The sequence below is a fragment of the Sinocyclocheilus grahami genome, unplaced genomic scaffold (assembly GCF_001515645.1).
Source record: "Sinocyclocheilus grahami isolate Dianchi unplaced genomic scaffold, SAMN03320097.WGS_v1.1 scaffold48.1, whole genome shotgun sequence".
Taxonomy (NCBI): domain Eukaryota; kingdom Metazoa; phylum Chordata; class Actinopteri; order Cypriniformes; family Cyprinidae; genus Sinocyclocheilus; species Sinocyclocheilus grahami.
Genome location: NW_015505227.1, coordinates 2,255,444 through 2,274,710, shown reverse-complemented (window position 1 = coordinate 2,274,710; position 19,267 = coordinate 2,255,444). Strand labels below are relative to the sequence as shown.

The following is a 19,267-nucleotide window of genomic DNA, read 5'->3' as shown; positions in this document are numbered from 1 at the left end:
TTGCTGGTGTTTTTATATAAAAGCTGATAGTCTTGAATATTTTATTTTTTTAAGAAAGAAATATGTTCCTTTTTTTTTTCTTCTTCTTTTTGGGTATGAGTGTATGCGTGAGTGTAATTGAGGGTTTTTCCCCTCACCTGAGCTCAGAAGGACTCCCAGGAAAAATTATTAATTGTTTAGGTGGTGTCTCTCACCCGTAGGCCTTAGGCCAGCCTGGGGGTCCTAGGAGAGTCGCACTTGAAATCACTATTCAATGGGACGTAGGACGGGCCATACCATCTTTTACTGGTGCATAATGAACATTGCCATACCACAGGATTTTAAGTTTGATACATATGCGTTTGTTTGTCATACAAGCTGACCGTAGAAATCTATAAATGGCTTCTTTTTCTAACTTGTGCCATTATTTGTGCACCTGTGGTGTGATCTTGATCATTCTGCATTGATGGATTTTGAAATCATTGGATGACTTACTTGAAAGGGCTTGACTTACTCGCCATGCTTGAAAAACGAAAGCATGATGACAATCTTCGGCCCCAAGACACTGAATGTGAGCCATTCAACATCTCTCTCCTGATTTTTGGATCGAGTCTCGTCCTTCCCCATTGTCCTGTGCAAGTGTGCGCGAATGTGTTTTCTAATTGAGTTGAAGTGTTAAATCTTTTTGTTGGGGAAGTGGTTTGGGTGTTTTAAAAAGGCAGGAACATAGAAAAACACTATGGCCTCAGTCATACTCATTTTTTTAAACTGACTGAGAACATAAAAGGTACCTTTGGGAAACGGAAGCCAAGTAAATTCAGATAAAAACTTTCACATCTCTCAAATTGAAACCTGTAAATAATTTAACAGAACAATCGGATAAAAAAAAACTTTGTATTTTTTTAGAATAAAATACTAATTGGATAAAGGATGGAAAGACTTTTAACCGTTAAAGATGGATGGACACTGCCAGATCACATTCAGACGAAGGGTTTGCTAGCATGTTCATGTGCTTTAACCGGTCAAGGTCTTTAATTTTTTTTGTGTTTTTTTTATTTTTTTAAGCTTCCCTTTTTCACACTAGATGGCAGTCTTCTGTTTTCTGCTTGAGGACTGAACTTGTCAATGACTCCTCTCCATGGAGACACAATACATACTGCTCTTCAGGCCGGAAAGAAGTGTCTGTCCTGTTCCAGCCCATAGATTTCTGTCAGACACCGAGACACACTCACACACTTCTGCTCTGTTCAGACTGCAGCAGCCTTTTTTTTTTATTTATTTTTTTTTTAACCTTTTTCTTTTTCTTTTTGACAGCAAGCTTTATTTGGACATGACATCTGGTTGCGAACTGTTTCATCAATAAAAGACAAAAAAATATGTGAGCGAGAAATATTAACATCATAGCAGATCTCCAAGAACTAACATAGAAAAACAGAAATAGATATATTATTGTAATTGCATTTTTTGTTATTTTGTCTCTTATTATTATTCTTTGGGTGAAAGGTGGAAGCGATGAGAGGGAGATGCCCTGGACCGTTTCATTGAACAGGTGGACATTTTTTTTTTAAAGATTTTAAAAGCCACATTTGTCCCCTTCCTCTTTTCCCCCACATGTTCTTAACTTTCATCCCTTCACACCACTCGCTGCCTTCATTCGCTCATTTTAGTTTTGCGTTATTATCCGATTCAAAAGAGACTGACGTGTGGTTTCATTTCTGGAGTTGAGCGCCCTCTCACGCTGGCCTCGTTTGTGACCGTTTTCTCTGTTCAGTTCAGTCGTTTGATGTAGAATTTCTTTAAGATGTATTTTTCCTCGTTCGTTTTTTCCCCCCCACAAGTTTATGGTTTGGATTTTAGCTAGGTTTCTCCTCGATCGGAGTTCTTTATGCACAGACACCTCTTACACTGCTACTAGTTCATTTGAAATACTAACGAATGATTCATTCTTCATGTAATACCTGTGCCAAACTGGGGTTCACTTTGTGTTTTGTTGTTGTACTCCAGGAAAAAAGGAACTAATTAAGACTGTTCGCAGTCAGGAACGGATGCAGTGCTCGGTTCCCTGTGTACCGCGAGTCGGCCTCCTGTTTGGCACTTGGAAGTGTTTTCTTCTCTCCTTTTTGTCTCAAAGTCCTCCACATGTTGTCGGTGGCGAGGGCTTGAACAAACCGTAGAACCGTTTAGCATACTTGAGCTTCGAAAAGAGATAGTATGTTGTTAACTTATGAATTTGAAATACTAACGAATGATTCATTCTTCATGTAATACCTGTGCCAAACTGGGGTTCACTTTGTGTTTTGTTGTTGTACTCCAGGGAAAAAAGGAACTAATTAAGACTGTTCGCAGTCAGGAACGGATGCAGTGCTCATATAGATACACGGTTCCCTGTGTACCGCGAGTCGGCCTCCTGTTTGGCACTTGGAAGTGTTTTCTTCTCTCCTTTTTGTCTCAAAGTCCTCCACATGTTGTCGGTGGCGAGGGCTTGAACAAACCGTAGAACCGTTTAGCATACTTGAGCTTCGAAAAGAGATAGTATGTTGTTAACTTATGCAATTCTGTGACGAGTCAAACGAATGGCTGTCGTTTGTCTCACGGACTGTTAAGTGTCCACTGGGAAAAGTTGCATTGCAGTGCATAGATTTACACATAGACCACAGGTTGAAGCGCAGCTTAGTTGGGTGTGATCATCATATTGACGTTGCATGCCACTGTTGTATCTCACCATGCTAGTTTCTGGCCTCTCCTTAAGGAAGACATTTGGGTGCTACAAATGACGAATCAAACCTCACATAACTAGGAACGCTACCTCAAGACTTAGCCATAAGATTGTTTTTATCAAGCAGATGAGAGCGAAAGTGCATGTTACATTTCACTTTTGAGTTTTAATTTATTTTTAGCTCTTCGTTTCTGGATAGAATACTACTCCAGCTTAGAGCTGGGACTCTTTGCGGGGCAAGGTGGCAGGACAGGAAACGGATGTGTGGGGTGATTGTTTGCACGGGAGGAGGAACGTCGAAGAACCTGTGAAATTCTGTTAGTGCACAATTAAGGTAAAATTCGCCCGACGTTGTGACTTATGGTGCATTCAAGTCAAGTCGGAACGCCACCGCAAAGTTGTGGGAAACTCTTTATTGGAATAGTTCACCCAAAGATTTGCTGAAGATTTAGACACCCTTTAGGCCATCCAAGATGTAGATGAGGTTGTTTCTTCATCAGAACAGATTTGGAGACGTTTAGCATCACTTGCTCACCAATGGATCCTCTGCAGTGAATGGGTGCCGTCAGAATGAGAGTCCAAATAGTTGATAAAAACATCATAGTAATCCACACGACTCCAGTCCATCAGTTACAGTCTTGTGACGTGAGAAGCTGTGTGTCTGTAAGATTAAATCCATCAAGACGTTTTTAACTTCAAACTGTTGTGAAATGCAAGTCTTCTATCCATAATATTGCTTTACTTTGTGGATTACTTGTTATAGTGATTTCTCATTCTGACGGCACCCATTCACTGCAGAGTATCCATTGGTGAGCAATGACGTAATGCTGAATTTTTCCAAATCTGTTCCGATGAAGAAACAAACTCTTCTACATCTTGGATGGCTTGAGGGTGTGTACTTTTTCCAGCAAATTGTCATTTAAGCCCCGAGTTTTCAAGTTGGGGGCGTGTCGGTGACAAAATATTGCAGGCGCAATGGATCGCATGTACAAAATATAGTAGTATTGTACAATTACGATTACAGCACCTTCTTAAATTGAATAAAAACATAAAGAAAAAACACATCTGATGTGCATTCTTTATACATCATTTATAGAAGTTAAAAAATGTTGCACCCATCAGTGACTTGAACACACCTGACATCGTAATTATAACTTCCCACACTCTAAAAAAAAAAAATGCTGGGTTGTTTCAACTCAACTTTGGGTCAAATCCAGCATTGTTTTAGAGTGCAAAAACTTCCCAGGAGGACTTGGACGCACCATAAGACCTGACTATTATGAAACTAATGGCACAAGCGTAACTAGGCCAGCATTTGTAGAGTGACTAACGATACCTCTGTAGACGAAACCCACAATTGTGCCTGTTGCGCTATTTCCTCTGTGTCCGATGGCACCACACTACCTCCATGCCATGCAGCCTTGACCCGAAGTACAACCCTCCCCATTTTTTTTTTTTGGTGAAACGATTTAAATCGGCAACAAAATGGCACATTCTGCCCGGAGCTTCTACTAATATTCTGTCCTCCACCTGTAGTCCCATTTTATGACTTCACGGCCTGAATCAAAAGGATCGACTCCTGTAACCATGTTTTACTTTTTTTTTTTTTGTTTTTTTTTTGTTTGTTTGTTGATCTACCTCTTAGAATAAAGACAAACTGATATAGAACAGATCATAAATACTAAAAAGGACACAAAAAGTTAATTTTGAAAATGTTAAGCTTAATGAATCAATAATAATAAAGCAACTGGGTAGCAGCATCTCCATATTCTGTAGTGCATAGGAGTCTTTTACTTCCAAAGATGATTTTTCTTCAGTTGTTTTTGAAATTGTTCAGGATGAATTTGGAAATGGAAATGTGGGAGGGGAAATAAACATGTCAGATTCACTATCCAATCTCTTTTTTTTTTCTTCAATATTATTAAACTGACTTTATTTAGAACTTACAAATTCTTCGTCTTTCTGTTTGATTTATATTTCTGATGGCTTTTTAAATATGACATAGGATTGTATCTCTTATGTTTGCAATAGAATCTGCTCTCTTTCTCTGTGAACCGCAACATAATAGTATCTTTTCAGGCCGCACAGAGCAACACGATGCTGAAATCGTTTTCGTTTTTATGCTTTCATTTCACCTGTAATGATGCAACAGGAGAGTGAAGGTCTGTTGAATTAAATGGGGCACATTTTAGGAGGATGAGAGAGGAAGGAGACCACCTTTACCCCTTCACCCTTCTTACAGCAGGTGCCGCAGACATTATCAGGACTTTCAGCCTCTGCCTGCCTGATTTTCTTTGATTCTCATCCACAATTGTTTTGAACTCCTTGTAAAGAATACAGAGCATAGATATGAATGTGACAATAAAAGATGAGTAAACCGGTGTAAGTCTTGTGTCTGGACTGTATTTGTGTGTTTTTGTCTCTGCTTGGGCACATTTAGCTTAGATTTTCATCCTAATTTAAAATGCTTTATATTACAGTGCACCATTTTTAATCTTGACCGCTTGTGTTCTTCAGTGAATTTAATCATTAGATATTCAATGTAATTTTAATGCAATTATTGGCATGGTTTTTGATATGATTACGAGATTCATGTAAACTAATTAGACCAAGATTTGTTGTCACTAATTTGTATCTCAGTAAATATAAGGTTTCGAGTCAAAAGTGCAGTTACACAACTATACTTTGTAAAAATAGTTTTGTATTTTGGTTTCAAACACCTCTTAAAGATTTTAACACCGTAGAATTACAGCGAAGGCAGATTTAAAAGAAAAGGGTAGACCTATGTTCTCAAGATAATGAGATTTTTATAGGTCACAAAGTAATATAATTTTAAATGATATTATAAATGAATACATTAATTCATGTAAATGTAATTAATTGATAACAGGATACATTTTGATTGCATTTGGAATATCTAAAGTTGAAGTATAAATTGTTTTGTGTGTCAATTGTTATACTGTATAAATGTAGCTGAAAAGCCTATTATAGCTATGGCAGGTCTCCTCATATAATTAGAAAAAACGAGAAAGCGTTGACGTTAGAAAATTATGATTTTCTTCAGGGGAAAAAAAAAGTCTTCTGAAAGTTGTGCAATTAGGCTAAGTGAGACCTGAGTGCTTTTCCAGGAAGAAACGAAATTTTGCTCCCCTCCGGTTTAATCGTGGAAGCGGATTAATAAAAAATATTTAAAGAGTTATTACAGAAATCACCGGGAATTATAAAAAAAAGTATTACTCCATTTTGTATTGTATTTATGTGATGTTTATTTGTTTGTCGCAAACTAGTAGTTGACTGTTGCTTCATCTTTGAATTTTTTTTTGCATCTATGTATTTTATTAATTATATTTATTGATTAGTCGTATTAAACGGCGGACATACAACTGCTTAACTTTATTTTTTATACTAAATATTCTTTATACTAAATGAGAACGCTTTTGATGTACGCATAAAAGTTGTATTTCCTGTATAAGTCTATGTTTAAATAGACAAATATAAAAGAGGTAACTCATATTAAGAGGTAACTCATTGTTAGCCTATTGATAATAGAAAATATGAATTAGGTTAAGTAGCCTACTATGTACAAATAAAAAAGTATTTATGCAGTGTTGTGAATATATTTTAAATACACCTATGTGTTGTTATTTGGCTGTAAATATATGTCCTATTTATGAACATCTAAAGGTTTCATTTATAGATCAATGATTGGTGGACATCTTCTGTTCTGACCAATCAGCGTTCGGCGGTAAGTTTCAAAACACAAATGGCGACGGAGAGAACTGAGGCGTGAGTATTGTCTATCAAACCATAAAGACATATGTGGAATTAATAAAATATTTGAATTATTTTATAGTGCTTTATATGTTTAAAATGCCCTGTCGCTATTAGAATCAAATTAGTTCTCTGGCAAGTCGTTATTTGGATGGTGACAGCTAAACGCTAAAACTAAAAGTGTGTCTAACGTTACCTTAAGTCACCGCTGTAACTGTAGTTTTCGCTAAAATATCATCAATACTAGGGATGCACCGATATGAAAATTTTGGCCGATAACCGATAATTTATTGGGCCGATACCGATAACAGAAAAAATGAGCATTTATCGGCCGATACCGATATGGTGGCCGATATATCGTGCATCCCTAATCAATACAGTTATTGTTATTACAATAAAAAGGCAGCCACTCGGTGTGAGCCACCACAGTGATTACATTAACCCTCTAAAGCATCTTTAAATCATTTTTAACCATTTAGTGTTTGGTGTTAGACCCAAACACCCGTTCTCATAAATCTGTATGACTGTCTTCTTTATATTTGTGACCGCGTAACTTACATTCAACATGCTCCCACGCTATTTGAAATACTGCACCGATGAACTTTCACGAGAACATTTTAATGAAATAATTTAAGACATTTACCCCCGGTTTCCAAGACAAGGCTTAAAGGGTTAGTTCACCCAAAAATGAATATTCTGTCATTAATTACTCACCCTCGTGTTGTTCCAAACCCGTAAGACCTTCGTTCATCTTCGAAATACAATTTAAGATATTTTTGATGAAATCTGAGGGCTCTCTGACCCTCCCATAGACAGCAAGGTAACTACCACGTTCAAGGTCCAGAAAATTTACCAAGATGATCAATAAAGTAGTCCGTGTGACATCAGTGGTTCAACTGTAAAGTTACGAAGCTACAAGAACGTGGTAGTTACCTTGCTGTCTATGGGAGGGTCAGAGAGCCCTCAGATTTCATCAAAAATATCTTAAATTGTGTTCTGAAGATGAACGATGGTCTTACGGGTTTGGAATGACACGAGGGTGAGTAATTAATGACAGAATTTTTTTTTATTTTTGGGTGAACTAATCCTTTAAGCTAGTCCTGGACTAAAATGCATGTTTGAGCTGTTTTAACTGAAAGCCAGTTGCACTGACATATCATACAATTTGTCAGTGTTATTGTTTCGTCTCAAGATGCACACCAGTAATGTTTTTTTCTAAATCACGTTTATAAAAGCTACTTAAATTCCCTAGTTGAACTAAGACTTAATCCTGGTTTAGTTTAAGCCCTGTCTGTGAACCCGGGCCTTAATCTTTAATCAGAGGATTAAACAAAATTACCCAAGAGATTGAAAGCCTCAAATATTCTCAGGCTGATGTTTGTTTTTTCTATGGTCCTTGCTTTTAAGGGCATAAAATATGAACAAATAAGTTTTAATAAACACTAAATAATATTTCAGGCTTCTGGAAAGGACTGACCCTTCCTTCCTGAAATCATGCAACACCACCGAAGTGCAGGAAACAGGAGAGGGAGAAATTATGGCTCCATATCTGATGGTAAGTTTGTTTTCTGCTATGTGTAACTGTAGTTTATGCCATAACTAACTTTTTAAAAAATTCAACATTATTTAACAATAAATTGGGATTTCCTTCAAATTATTTTATTTATTTTTTAATTGGATTGGCTAATACCCAATTGCCATGGTTTTATTGTAGTAACAATAACTGTAGTACTGTGGTATAAAGTTATTTACATTAAACATATATATACATTAATGAAATATTGAAGTTTTATGTTCTGTGATGGTTTGCGTAGGACTGCAGGCGAAAACAGAAGCATATATTCAGACAGCTGTGTGTGGTGGATGACATGATCCAGCTGCTGGCAGGTCTAGAGTCAGCGAATCAGCTGCTGAATGAGCCATGTCCCCAAAACCCAGGTAACACTCACACATCATGGATTATTGTATATGACTGTTCATTGCTACATTTGTGAAATGGTGCTTTGTATCGGGTGTGTTGGCACACAGGTAGTGAAGCTCGTTCTGCATGGAAGGCATTAAAAGCTGAATATCAAGAGAGAGTTCAGGAGGTGGAGGGGCTGATCAACACTCTCCGGGTTCGCATGGAAGAGCTTCAGGGTAAACGGAAGACACTGGAGACTCTACTGTCCATTCTGCAGCTAAAGGTAGTCAGACTTTTCTTTTTTCTGTCTGCCTTTCTTTTATCATTCAATTCAGGAATGGCTTTTTATCTGATTAGTCTAGCACATAAGATTTATGCATTTGATTAATCTGATAAAAAGCAGTTTTATTGCAGGTTGTTGCTGTGTGGCTTTAAACTCATGAACTGAAACAATGATAGCTAAACATGGAGCTTCACTCTTGCATATTCTTACTGTTGTATTGTACATGAAATCTCATTCTTGTTCAGAAAGAGGAGTGCAAAGAGAAGGAGAGAATCACAGCTAAACGAAATCAGAGGGCTGAGGTAAGCCATCCACTCACTTTAGACTTCCAATAATTTCCACTTTTCTTCACCAAAAATGGCTGTGGGATAGGGTGACCATATGGGCCATTTTTACGGGACACACCCTTGCCAGGATTTCTATATTGCCTAAAATATCCAGGTTTTGGCTGTTTGTTCTGTGCAGATCGATTGTTGTATGGCATTATTTCACGAGCTATAGAGAGCAGAGCAGATGGCTCCTTATGCTTTCAAATCGCTCTCGTGGTACTTTGGTGTCATACAATGATCAGTGCGCAGCTTCAAGTCGAATGAACGAACGAACGAACGTGCACGTATTTGCATCGCTTTGATCGTTCTCACCTTCTCACGTGTGATGCACCACGATTGGTCGATTATGAACAATACCTGGATGTTATTGGTCAAACTACTTTGGATGTTTTAGGCAATATAAAAAACATTCTTTTCTATTTCTTTTATTTTGCGCTGAATAAAGTATTCTCAAATTGAACTGATCCCAAAATTTTGAACATGAAGTACTAGTTAAATTCTCAGTCCTGTTTAATGGCAGAGCTTATGGAAAATAATTGGCATAATTACACACATACACACATCAGCTCCCACTAGAGGACCCACCTTAACCTAGTGCTCTCTTGACATTGAGCAACTTCTTAGTATACCTAGTATACTATATATAGTACTTTATGTAATAAACGTGTTCAGTACACAGATAAACCAACATTTATTCAAGATGCAAGTTAAAAACATTACATAGAGATATTTTTTCCAGATATCTACTTGAAAAAGATAAAACACTACATTCTTGTTTCATAAAATGCCTTTATGAAGAAAACAACTGAAATACATGTCTTGATATTCTATAATATGCATACACTCTACTTATATATCTGTGCTTGAATAGATTTATCATCTGTGTTGATCATTTGAACATTACAAAAAAATATATATATTATACATTTTAAAACATTTAAAGTATGTATATCATATTTACACATATTTTACAAAGTCACAGGGATGTGAATGTTCATACCACGCATAGCTTGCATTATAGTTACAATGATCATAATTTTCTCTGAGTGTGGGTATAGCAGGAACCCAGGCAGGACTGGGTACGAGGAGACGCTTGACGGTTTTGTGCTGTCATCCCCTCTCTGGAAGTGGCCTGGCTGTGACTCCTTGCAAGAGGCATTTTGCACTTGTTCCCCATGTAGATGCAGTCCAAATGTGAGTGTTTTTGTCTGCTTTATTATTAGCTTAATCTTACCACCCATTTCAGGTAAGTACTGAAATTGGCTCTTTAATCTGCCCTATATGGTTATCAAGCCATAAAGGCTACTGACCGACCATTAGACACCAAAGCGTCCCTTTAAATGTGTCGTCAAGTGCTTTTAAGTGCCAAAGGCATGAGTTTGCTTTCTGGAGGGTTCTCTTGGAAAAGAGTTTTAATGTTTGTGCCCGTTCTGTCTTTCAGTGACCCACTTTCACCAGCTTCTTGCAACCTCAGGCGTCAATTCGGAAAGAGAGCAGCTTCTCTGAGTGCATGTTATTCAGCGTGCGCAGGTCAGGAAGTTTGAGCAGCAGCTTGGTGAATCGGGAGGCGTCATTAGGGGCGTTCTTGCTGACGAGGGTTCGGAGAGCCCGGATTAAACTTTCCTGAAGCATCTCCACTGAATTCACGTTTTCAATGCCAAAACGGTCTGTGCAACAGAAACAAACAATGACAGATTGAATTCATTTGTAGATCAAACTATGGTACTTTTGTGTTCCACAGAAGAAAGATATTTTTGAAGGTTTGGAATGACATGATTTGATTTATCCCTTTAAAGGTATAGTTCACTCAAAAATGAAAATTCTGTCATTTATCAACCCTCATGTTGTTTCAAACCCATAAGGCTTTGGTTGATCTTTACAAATTAAGACATTTTTATGAAACCCGAGAGATTTCTGTCCATCCATTGAAGTTCCAGGTAACCAAAAGGTCATAAATCATCATATAAAGCGATCATATTGTTTCAAAAGACTTGGATTAAACTGCTCAATTCATATGGATTAGTTTTACAATTACTTTTTTGGATCTTCCCAGTTTTGGTTACATAGACTTTCAATGGAGGAAGAGAAACCTCTGAGGTTTCATTAAAAATATCTGAATTTGTGTTTCGAACATCAACCAAAGTCTTATGGGTTTGGAACAACATGAGGGCGAGTAAATGATCACAGTTTTCATTTTTGAGTGAACTTTCCCTTTAACACTAGTATGCAACCTACCTGCAGACACCAGCACGACTGCAGTGAAGAGTCCCAGTTCTTCCGCTGAGAGCTCTAATGCGTTGAGTTTTTCACTGAAGTCGAACATGGTTCCCAGCAGATTGCCCATGCCCATGCTTTTCAGGGCCTCCAGGCTGTAAGTGGTGCCTGAGATGAACGTTACGGTCCTCTCTTTTACGTTAAACAGAGAGGAGAAGCGCACCATGAGGACCTGCAGGAGATAATCAAAAACAAATACACACTTAGTAAAACCATCAAGGCGAAACTGGCATCGTGGTCTTGACACAAATCAGATGTTTTATATAAAACACCATCAGCTTACCTCAAACGTTCCGGCCTTCAGCAAAGTGACCTGGTCGTTCTGGGGTAGCGTGCTAAACCCTGGGATGTGTTTGGCGAACTCCACCACCTCTCGCACTGCTGGGGTGAAGCTAAGAGAGAAGTCTTCCCAGATTTCCTGTGGTGTTTTGTTGGGGTCTGAGTAGGGATGCATGTTCATTGGGCAAGCCTGGAAAAAAGGAATCGTCGTCACTTCCAAGTCTTATTTACTTGGTAATCACCTTTAGAGTCATTGATTTAAATATCAAAGGTCTTACCAGCAGAATCTCCTTGCGTTTTTTCCACGGACAGTTCTGCCCCTGGGAACTGCTGTTCATCTCCTGACTGTGGTGGACGCCAAAGAGGTTACTGTTTGGAGGTCGCTGGCTGTTGTTATTGTGCTGCTGATGTTGCCCAGCTGCTTGGGAGGCTTGAAAATGGAGGCCACTGTCTGGTGGCACCTCGAAGTTGTTACAGTGATGAGTGACATTATTATCATGGTGGTAGATGGTGTTGTGGCCACTGAGGTGGTATCCAGCCATGCAGCGGTTGCTGCTTCGGTTGTCCAGCTCATCGTTTTGGGGCAGCAGTGCTGGACCTAACTTATCATGGGCGTAGACGAAGGTCTCACGGTGTGCTCTGGTTATGGCAGCAATGGTTTTGTCTACACCTGGACTGGAGCACGGTGGTGGAGAAGAAGTCAGAGATGGGGGACTCTGAGCAGGCTGCACCGATGGGGAGGATGGGGTCGGAGGGGAAGGGGACAGTGCTATGGGCACTGCGGGGGGCTGGGCTTGCGGTCCCACGGTAAGCCCCGGGCACGGAGATGGTGATGTTGCCCAGCTGCTTGGGAGGCTTGAAAATGGAGGCCACTGTCTGGTGGCACCTCGAAGTTGTTACAGTGATGAGCGACATTATTATCATGGTGGTAGATGGTGTTGTGGCCACTGAGGTGGTATCCAGCCATGCAGCGGTTGCTGCTTCGGTTATCCAGCTCATCGTTTTGGGGCAGCAGTGCTGGACCTAACTTATCATGGGCGTAGACGAAGGTCTCACGGTGTGCTCTGGTTATGGCAGCAATGGTTTTGTCTACACCTGGACTGGAGCACGGTGGTGGAGAAGAAGTCAGAGATGGGGGACTCTGAGCAGGCTGCACCGATGGGGAGGTTGGGGTCGGAGGGGAAGGGGACGGTGCTATGGGCACTGCGGGGGGCTGGGCTTGCGGTCCCACGGTAAGCCCCGGGCACGGAGATGAGGAAGAGGAAGAGCAGGGGGTGTTGGATGTGATGCTCGCCAGCTGGAATTCATTCTGAAGCTGGTTGTTCACCATGTTGTTCATGGCGTTCTGCATCTCGGCCAGCATACGCTGTTTCTCGCGTTTTGGAATACGGCCGAAACGAACAGCTAGGGGTTAAGAAAGGACAGAAAATGTCACAGATTCATCATATTTATGTTGTATGTCAATGCTCTGTTTAGAAAAGTTTCAAGGGATGTAGGATATAATGGTTCCATATCAGATATCGGGTGAAATTTTTATTTTTAATCTATCGGTATCAGCTGATATTGGATATGTAGTTGTGTGTGTGTGCTCATTTTATCCCATTTTTACATTACTTTAGCCATAATCTTTTGCTTCAAAGTTAATCTTACAAACAAACACTAATAATGTAAAAACATATTTTACTTTTAATATTGTTTAATATTAATACTAATATTAGTAATATTACTTTTAAGTGTAATATTTAGCAAATATCAGAGTTAATATAAATTGTTATACTGTACAATCATGTGTTTAAATAGTATAAATAAAGTAAATAAATTGTATTAATTTTAATATCTGTATTTATTGGTTATAACATTTTGAAAGATATCGGCTTATCTGTAGCATTCAGAATTCTAATATTGGCGCATCCCTACATTTTTCTGTAACTGTTTCTCTGTATTTCTCTAAGTTTGGCTGTATAGATATTTACCGTCACGGGACATTCCCACAGAAAGACACTTTTTGAAACGGCACTGCTGGCACCGGTTCCGGTTGATCCTCATAACGGTACAGGTTTCATTCTTCAGGCACTTTTTGTACTGGATATTCTGCTGGATGCTGCGTCGAAAGAAACCCTACAGACAAAGCAGATAACGTAAATGTTATTTCTTTTCTTTTCTTTTTTCCAATTAATGCTTCTTTATAAAAAAATGAAATATTTACAATTACTAAATTAAATAAACTTCTTAAAAGATAAAAAAAAATTTAATGCAATCAACACTATTTTAATGGTGCATGTGTATGTAAATCAATGCTGTTGTCTTACCTTGCATCCCTCACAGGCATGGACACCATAGTGAAAACCGGATGCCACGTCGCCACACACTTTGCACAGCAACACCATTCCATTCAGCTCTGGGTGGAAAGCCAGATGTTATAATCCTTCTCCTGGATACCATACTATACATTATTCAGGTAAAATATGTTTTTTATTGCTTACTAGTAAGGGTGGCAACTGATTTGTTGGGTGAATTGCGTGCACTTCCACCATCTTCGCGGCCTCTTGGGGATCCACCAGAGCATGATGAGTTTCCGTCCTCTCCTGATCCTGAACTCGAGCTGCTGCTGCTGTTGCTACTGGTGTACATACGTGAGAAATCATGGGATCCATTGGGGGATGGTGGGAACGAAGAGCCAAAGCATGGTTGTGTAAGGGACTGTAGGCTGCTGTTGGAATTCTCACTGTACATGAACACAGGGCTGGTGCGGTTGGGAGAGCCTCCACACGAGCCGATGTACGATATTACCCCACCTAGTGACAGAAAAGAAAGCCACATTTACTAGATAGTCCTCATTGCTGCAATGTGGGAACACACAAAGAGGGAGTTGAAAATGCTCTCAGGTATTTTTTCTCCTCCCTAAAATGATCTTGCGGGCACATCCTCATTAAAATGTTCCCATAAATACTTCTCTCCGCTATACAAGCAGTTGCACCAAAACAGACGGCGCTATGGAAACAAGGAAGCTGAGGGAGCTAGAGAATCTGTTTTTGTGGGAAACAGGGATACTTTCTAGGAACTGTTATTGTAAACTGCATGGGGACATTTAAAAAAAATTACAGCGACCACGCCTTTCTTCCTGAGTTTGTGCCTCGGAGGGCGTTTTTAGTGGTTTATAGTTTCAGTGGCACCAGCAAGCCCCATTTGTCTATTATTTCCGTTTATAAAACACACAACCTTGCATGATGTGTCAGTAGCACATGCCTAACCACGTGCATTTATGTATGATATTTACAACTCTTGTTTTGTGTGAGTCAGATCCTGCTCATTAGCGTCCAGCAGCTCAAATCAGATAAGACTAGTCTTGAGGACTTTGCTCTTGAGGGACAGCGCAGTGTTCTGAAGTTTCAATCTTGGCATTGACTCTAGCATGTATACTATTCCCTAGTGTCTGGTACTTCCTTCTGCCTTTCCTAACCTCTGGTCCCCTGAAATTAAACACAGTCCTTTGCTCTCGTTTTACAGTTCCCTCCTGCACACCTCATCAATGCACATGACGGAAAACCATGTTTTGGTGAGATTTGTGCTTATGTTGTTCTCCTAAACGATGCCGCGATAGATAGATAGAAAGATAGATATTGCTAAAAACTGGTATTATCATATGAGAGACCAAAGTTTATACAGTAAATACAGTTGAGAGGTCAATTTTAAGAATTATATTGAGAAGTGTTTGCAAGTATAATCTTTACAGCGCTTTGAATGTCAAAGGCAAACTGGTGAAGATGTTACATAACAACTGTACACTAGCACAAAAGGTCAAAAAGTCACTGTGTCAGGTGGAGCCAAGACAGGGAAACGTGCTGTAGCTTTGACTCCCCTGTGGTGCTCCAGAAAAACTGGTCTGGCATTAGATTTATCAATGCATGTCCACTAGCCTGCAATTTTGAGTGCACTGTGGATATTTCTGGTATAGTTACATGGCAACAGTGGTTTCAGATCTTCTCCCTGCTTATGCCTTTTCTGGCTCCTGGTTGTTTTTCAGTCCGAACACTTTCCTAATCATTCTGTCAAAGGAACTGTGTGAGCACAAGACGCGCGCGTGAGCTGTTGAAGCGCATCATTGGGGAAGCACGTGCGCCGCACAAGACCAGCCTCTCAACGAGACTCGCTTCATTAGGCACGAGGAGTCAAAACACACCCGCTTTTTAAAAAAGCTTCAGCATTCATTTACGCCTACACGCAATGAGCAAGCCTTTTACACGCTACATTAATTAGTGTTTACGTTGGGTTCATTACATTTGAACCCACATTACATTTCATAACACTCAAGTCTGGGCGTTGCGGTGAATTTACGACAATAAAGGGTGTTGTCAGAAGACGACGCGAACCGGAAAACCTCTCATTCGTGATTAAAACGAAAAACTACAGCGCTCAATAAATAGTAAGCATTAAAAAAATCCTAGCCAACCTTTTCCCCGCTACGTTATACAATGTGTTAGGTTAACTATGCTGTTAACGGTTGCCAAGCAACAGAACGTTGAATATATAAATATATAAAATATTGGACTTCTGAATAAACGACTGATAATTCACTATCGAGCATTGCAGCCGCGTAATCAGATAAGTTGTATTATTAACTAAAGTTAGCCACCACAATCCGCTCATTATAAATGTGTCAAGTCCAAGCATCTATAAAAGGCAGAGGCGGGGATATTTTGTGACGCTGTATTCATGTCAGAGGGAGAAAAAAACCTGTTACGTTAAAGTGGATCAATTTCTTGTCCCACTTTTGCAGTGAACACGGGTTAACGTGACGCCCAGCCCCGCGCATCGCTATTCGGTCCAATCGCAGCGCGCACATGGCTGACTGCAAGCGTCACACACGGGCAAGCCATGGGGCAAACACAGCGCGAGGCGGAATTATGTAATGAGCGCCTGCGCTAACCAATGGCTGCAGGCGGAGAGCGGAGAATGAAAACAAAAAGCACATGGCTAGGAACGGCGGTCCATGTGAATCGAGACAGTGTCTTCGACGCTCGCCTGCATCACAGGGATGTCCGTACACCTGACTTGTCAGTTCATTTATATATTTATAAATTCATTATATCTTTTTTTATATTTTACCTTATTTGTATAGTTGTATTTTATATTTGATCTGTATTTATGTTCTACTGTTAGTGTTATCTGTATGCACCCAATGGGTCTGAGAGTAACGCAATTTCAATTCTCTGTGTGTATGTGCTGTACATGTGGAAGAATTGACAATAAAGCCGACTTGACTTCCCCGAAATTCACGAGAACACTGTGATGTCCCTGCCATAGTTGGGTATTTACACTCTATGTAGGCTATATCCAGAACTTTTATCACGCCAAATACGACAGAAACATATACAAGTATGCATACTTGGAACGGCCGGTTTCATTTCACACATATTAGTAAGTGATATGTACATAATAATGAAGTATTTACACACGCTAAAAGCTATTATGTACGTATTTAAACGTACCTCGCGATTATTTCAGAGCCATGCTTCATTTAGCTATTACAAAATGATGAGGTACACCGCTAGATCGATTTACTAGCATGTCCGGCAGGAAAATTATGATATATCTGTGCCGTTCTACTGCACCAAGCTATGCTTATAATGTACAGTGCAGATCCGTTGCGCAACATTCAGAAGCGCGTAATACAAACTTACTAGCATGTAATTTGACAGCGAAGAAGCAGAGGCGACTGAAAAATAATAATAACAGAATGATCAACGTGACTTTTTCTAAAAGCATTTAGAAAGACTCACCTGTGTTGTTTGTATCTACTGCTGTAGTCATGTTGAGCCCCAGTAAAGTCATGCAGGTTTATGACAGAATCTCCAATGCGACACCCCGAGAGATGCACTTCAGTTTTTCTTACAGATCGGTTCTTCTTTACGATAAACTCATAAATGCCACGTAATGGCCGTACTAAAACCGTATAAAATACGAGCGCATCTGCTAGATGCTGAGAAAAGATGTGAAACTCTGCGCAAAGACGTCAGGCAAATGTGGTTCATTCAGTAAAAGGGTATCATACGCCAGTGCGCCTGTTACTCGCTCGATCTGTGTCGCTCTGATCTGTTCTGTCAAATCGACCACGATTTTGCTTTTTGCCTCGTTCCAATGAGCACGGATGAGATGAGCGCAGGCGCACAGTTGCACGAGGCTCGAAATGTGTCCATGTGACCCCATGAGCCTCGTGGCCCAGTGACACAGTTTCTCCAGAACACATTTCGGTGCGAATTAAAAAAAAAATCCCCGCGCACGTGGCTGCCTCGGCATTGGGAAATGTAGTCTGATGCGAAGAGTTTGAAATCGCCTGATGTCAAGAGGAATAGTTTGCATGACTGCATCTGGTTTCGTGCGTCTCACGCGTGAAACGTGTTTTTGAATGAGGGGGAGTAAATGTGAAACTCATGGTGGAAGATCTTTGCTCTAGCTACAAAAATAACGCAACAGTGCATAAAAAATGTAAACGTGAATATTACAGAACATGTCTAATGTGCCATTTCTAACTTGCTTAATGTCTGATATGATATTATCTGGCAGCAAAAGAGAATTCTTCTGTATTATCACCTAAGTGTATAGATTATTCCATAGCAAAACACGGAGAAATTGCAGAGAAGTATAGGAGATATATATATATATATATATATATATATATATATATTATTAACTTATATAAAAATATAGGCTCATCACTTTTACGATGCACACACAATCATAATGTCAAGTTGTGTTAATGTAAAGTTGTGTTATGGGGGATGGGATGAAATAAGATTGTGTGTACCTACCATATTTTGGTAGGTATAAAAAACAGAATAAGTCTATGGAATGTCCATATTTAGATAGCTAAGTAAACGTGCATGCTTGTGTTTTGGAATTCATTGTTATTTAAGTTGTTGTTATTTATTAATTCCACAGCCTAAGAACAATACTGAAACTTCAGAAGATCCTCTATGCTAAACTCATGTGCATATCATCCATCACATCCAAGCCATCTCCTTTTTGAACTTTTGCCATCTGGTCGGCGTTACAGAGCACTGAATACCAGGACAGCCAGGCACAAGAACAGTTTCTTTCCCCAGGCAATCTACCTCATGCGCACAGACTACACCTCTCATGGAGCTCAGCGGTGTACCATAATCTTTGTTTATTTGTTACCTGACGCACAGTATCTTGGTCAGTGCTAGATTTCAAAGGCAAAAATTAAGCAGAAATTTAAAATTTAAATATAGGCCTTTTTTTATTTAGGCGAACTTGGAATTTTATGCTACAGTGAAGAGCATGAATTAACAATGAGTTATTTTGAAATAGATTTTTTTTCTCCAGAAAGTTATTTGACACGTTTTTTAAGTTATGTATTCGTTATATAACGCCACTCTGACACATCAGCTCCAGTGGTGCAGATGGTTAAGCGTGTGCTCTTGGCTTTTTGACGCGATCGATCAGGGGTTCGATCACACCTTTTGCCGAACTTTTCAAATCTCGTATCACATCGTAAAGGCATTTATTTTCAATAAAAATTAAGGAAAAAATCAAAAAGTTGAAAATAAAGTATCGGGTAGGTGTAGGGAGGGCTTTATTGTACCAATAAGGTGGAATCCATTTCATAATTAAAATTATAATTTACACTCAATACGTTATTATTGTATACTGTTTTATAATGTACTACAATACTGAAGTGCAGATAATTGCCACTATTTGCAACAAGTAGT

At 39.4% G+C, this 19,267-nt stretch overlaps 2 protein-coding genes across 3 annotated transcripts; one reads left to right on the top strand and one right to left on the bottom strand.

Moving 5' to 3' along the window:
- The first annotated feature begins 6,422 nt into the window (after positions 1-6,422).
- On the top strand, positions 6,423-10,321 carry LOC107582930 (ZW10 interactor-like). Its single transcript, XM_016268954.1, has 7 exons — positions 6,423-6,481; positions 7,925-8,021; positions 8,281-8,404; positions 8,495-8,652; positions 8,898-8,954; positions 10,163-10,175; positions 10,275-10,321. Exons 1-7 carry the CDS (start codon positions 6,459-6,461, stop codon positions 10,319-10,321), a joined length of 519 nt encoding a protein of 172 aa, XP_016124440.1. The 5' UTR covers positions 6,423-6,458.
- On the bottom strand, positions 9,656-17,653 carry LOC107582883 (nuclear receptor subfamily 1 group D member 1-like). 2 transcript variants are annotated; one of them, XM_016268905.1, is made up of 9 exons: positions 17,315-17,653; positions 14,018-14,329; positions 13,844-13,932; positions 13,508-13,652; positions 12,369-12,938; positions 11,813-11,943; positions 11,539-11,724; positions 11,217-11,427; positions 9,656-10,648 (listed from the first exon to the last, which is right to left on the bottom strand). In XM_016268905.1, the coding sequence occupies exons 1-9, from the start codon at positions 17,364-17,366 to the stop codon at positions 10,452-10,454; spliced, it is 1,893 nt and encodes a 630-aa protein (XP_016124391.1). In that variant the 5' UTR covers positions 17,367-17,653; the 3' UTR covers positions 9,656-10,451. The 2 variants fall into 2 exon arrangements, with proteins under 2 accessions (XP_016124391.1, XP_016124392.1); XM_016268906.1 differs by having other exon boundaries at positions 11,813-11,995; positions 12,421-12,938.
- Between the last annotated feature and the right edge of the window lie 1,614 nt (positions 17,654-19,267).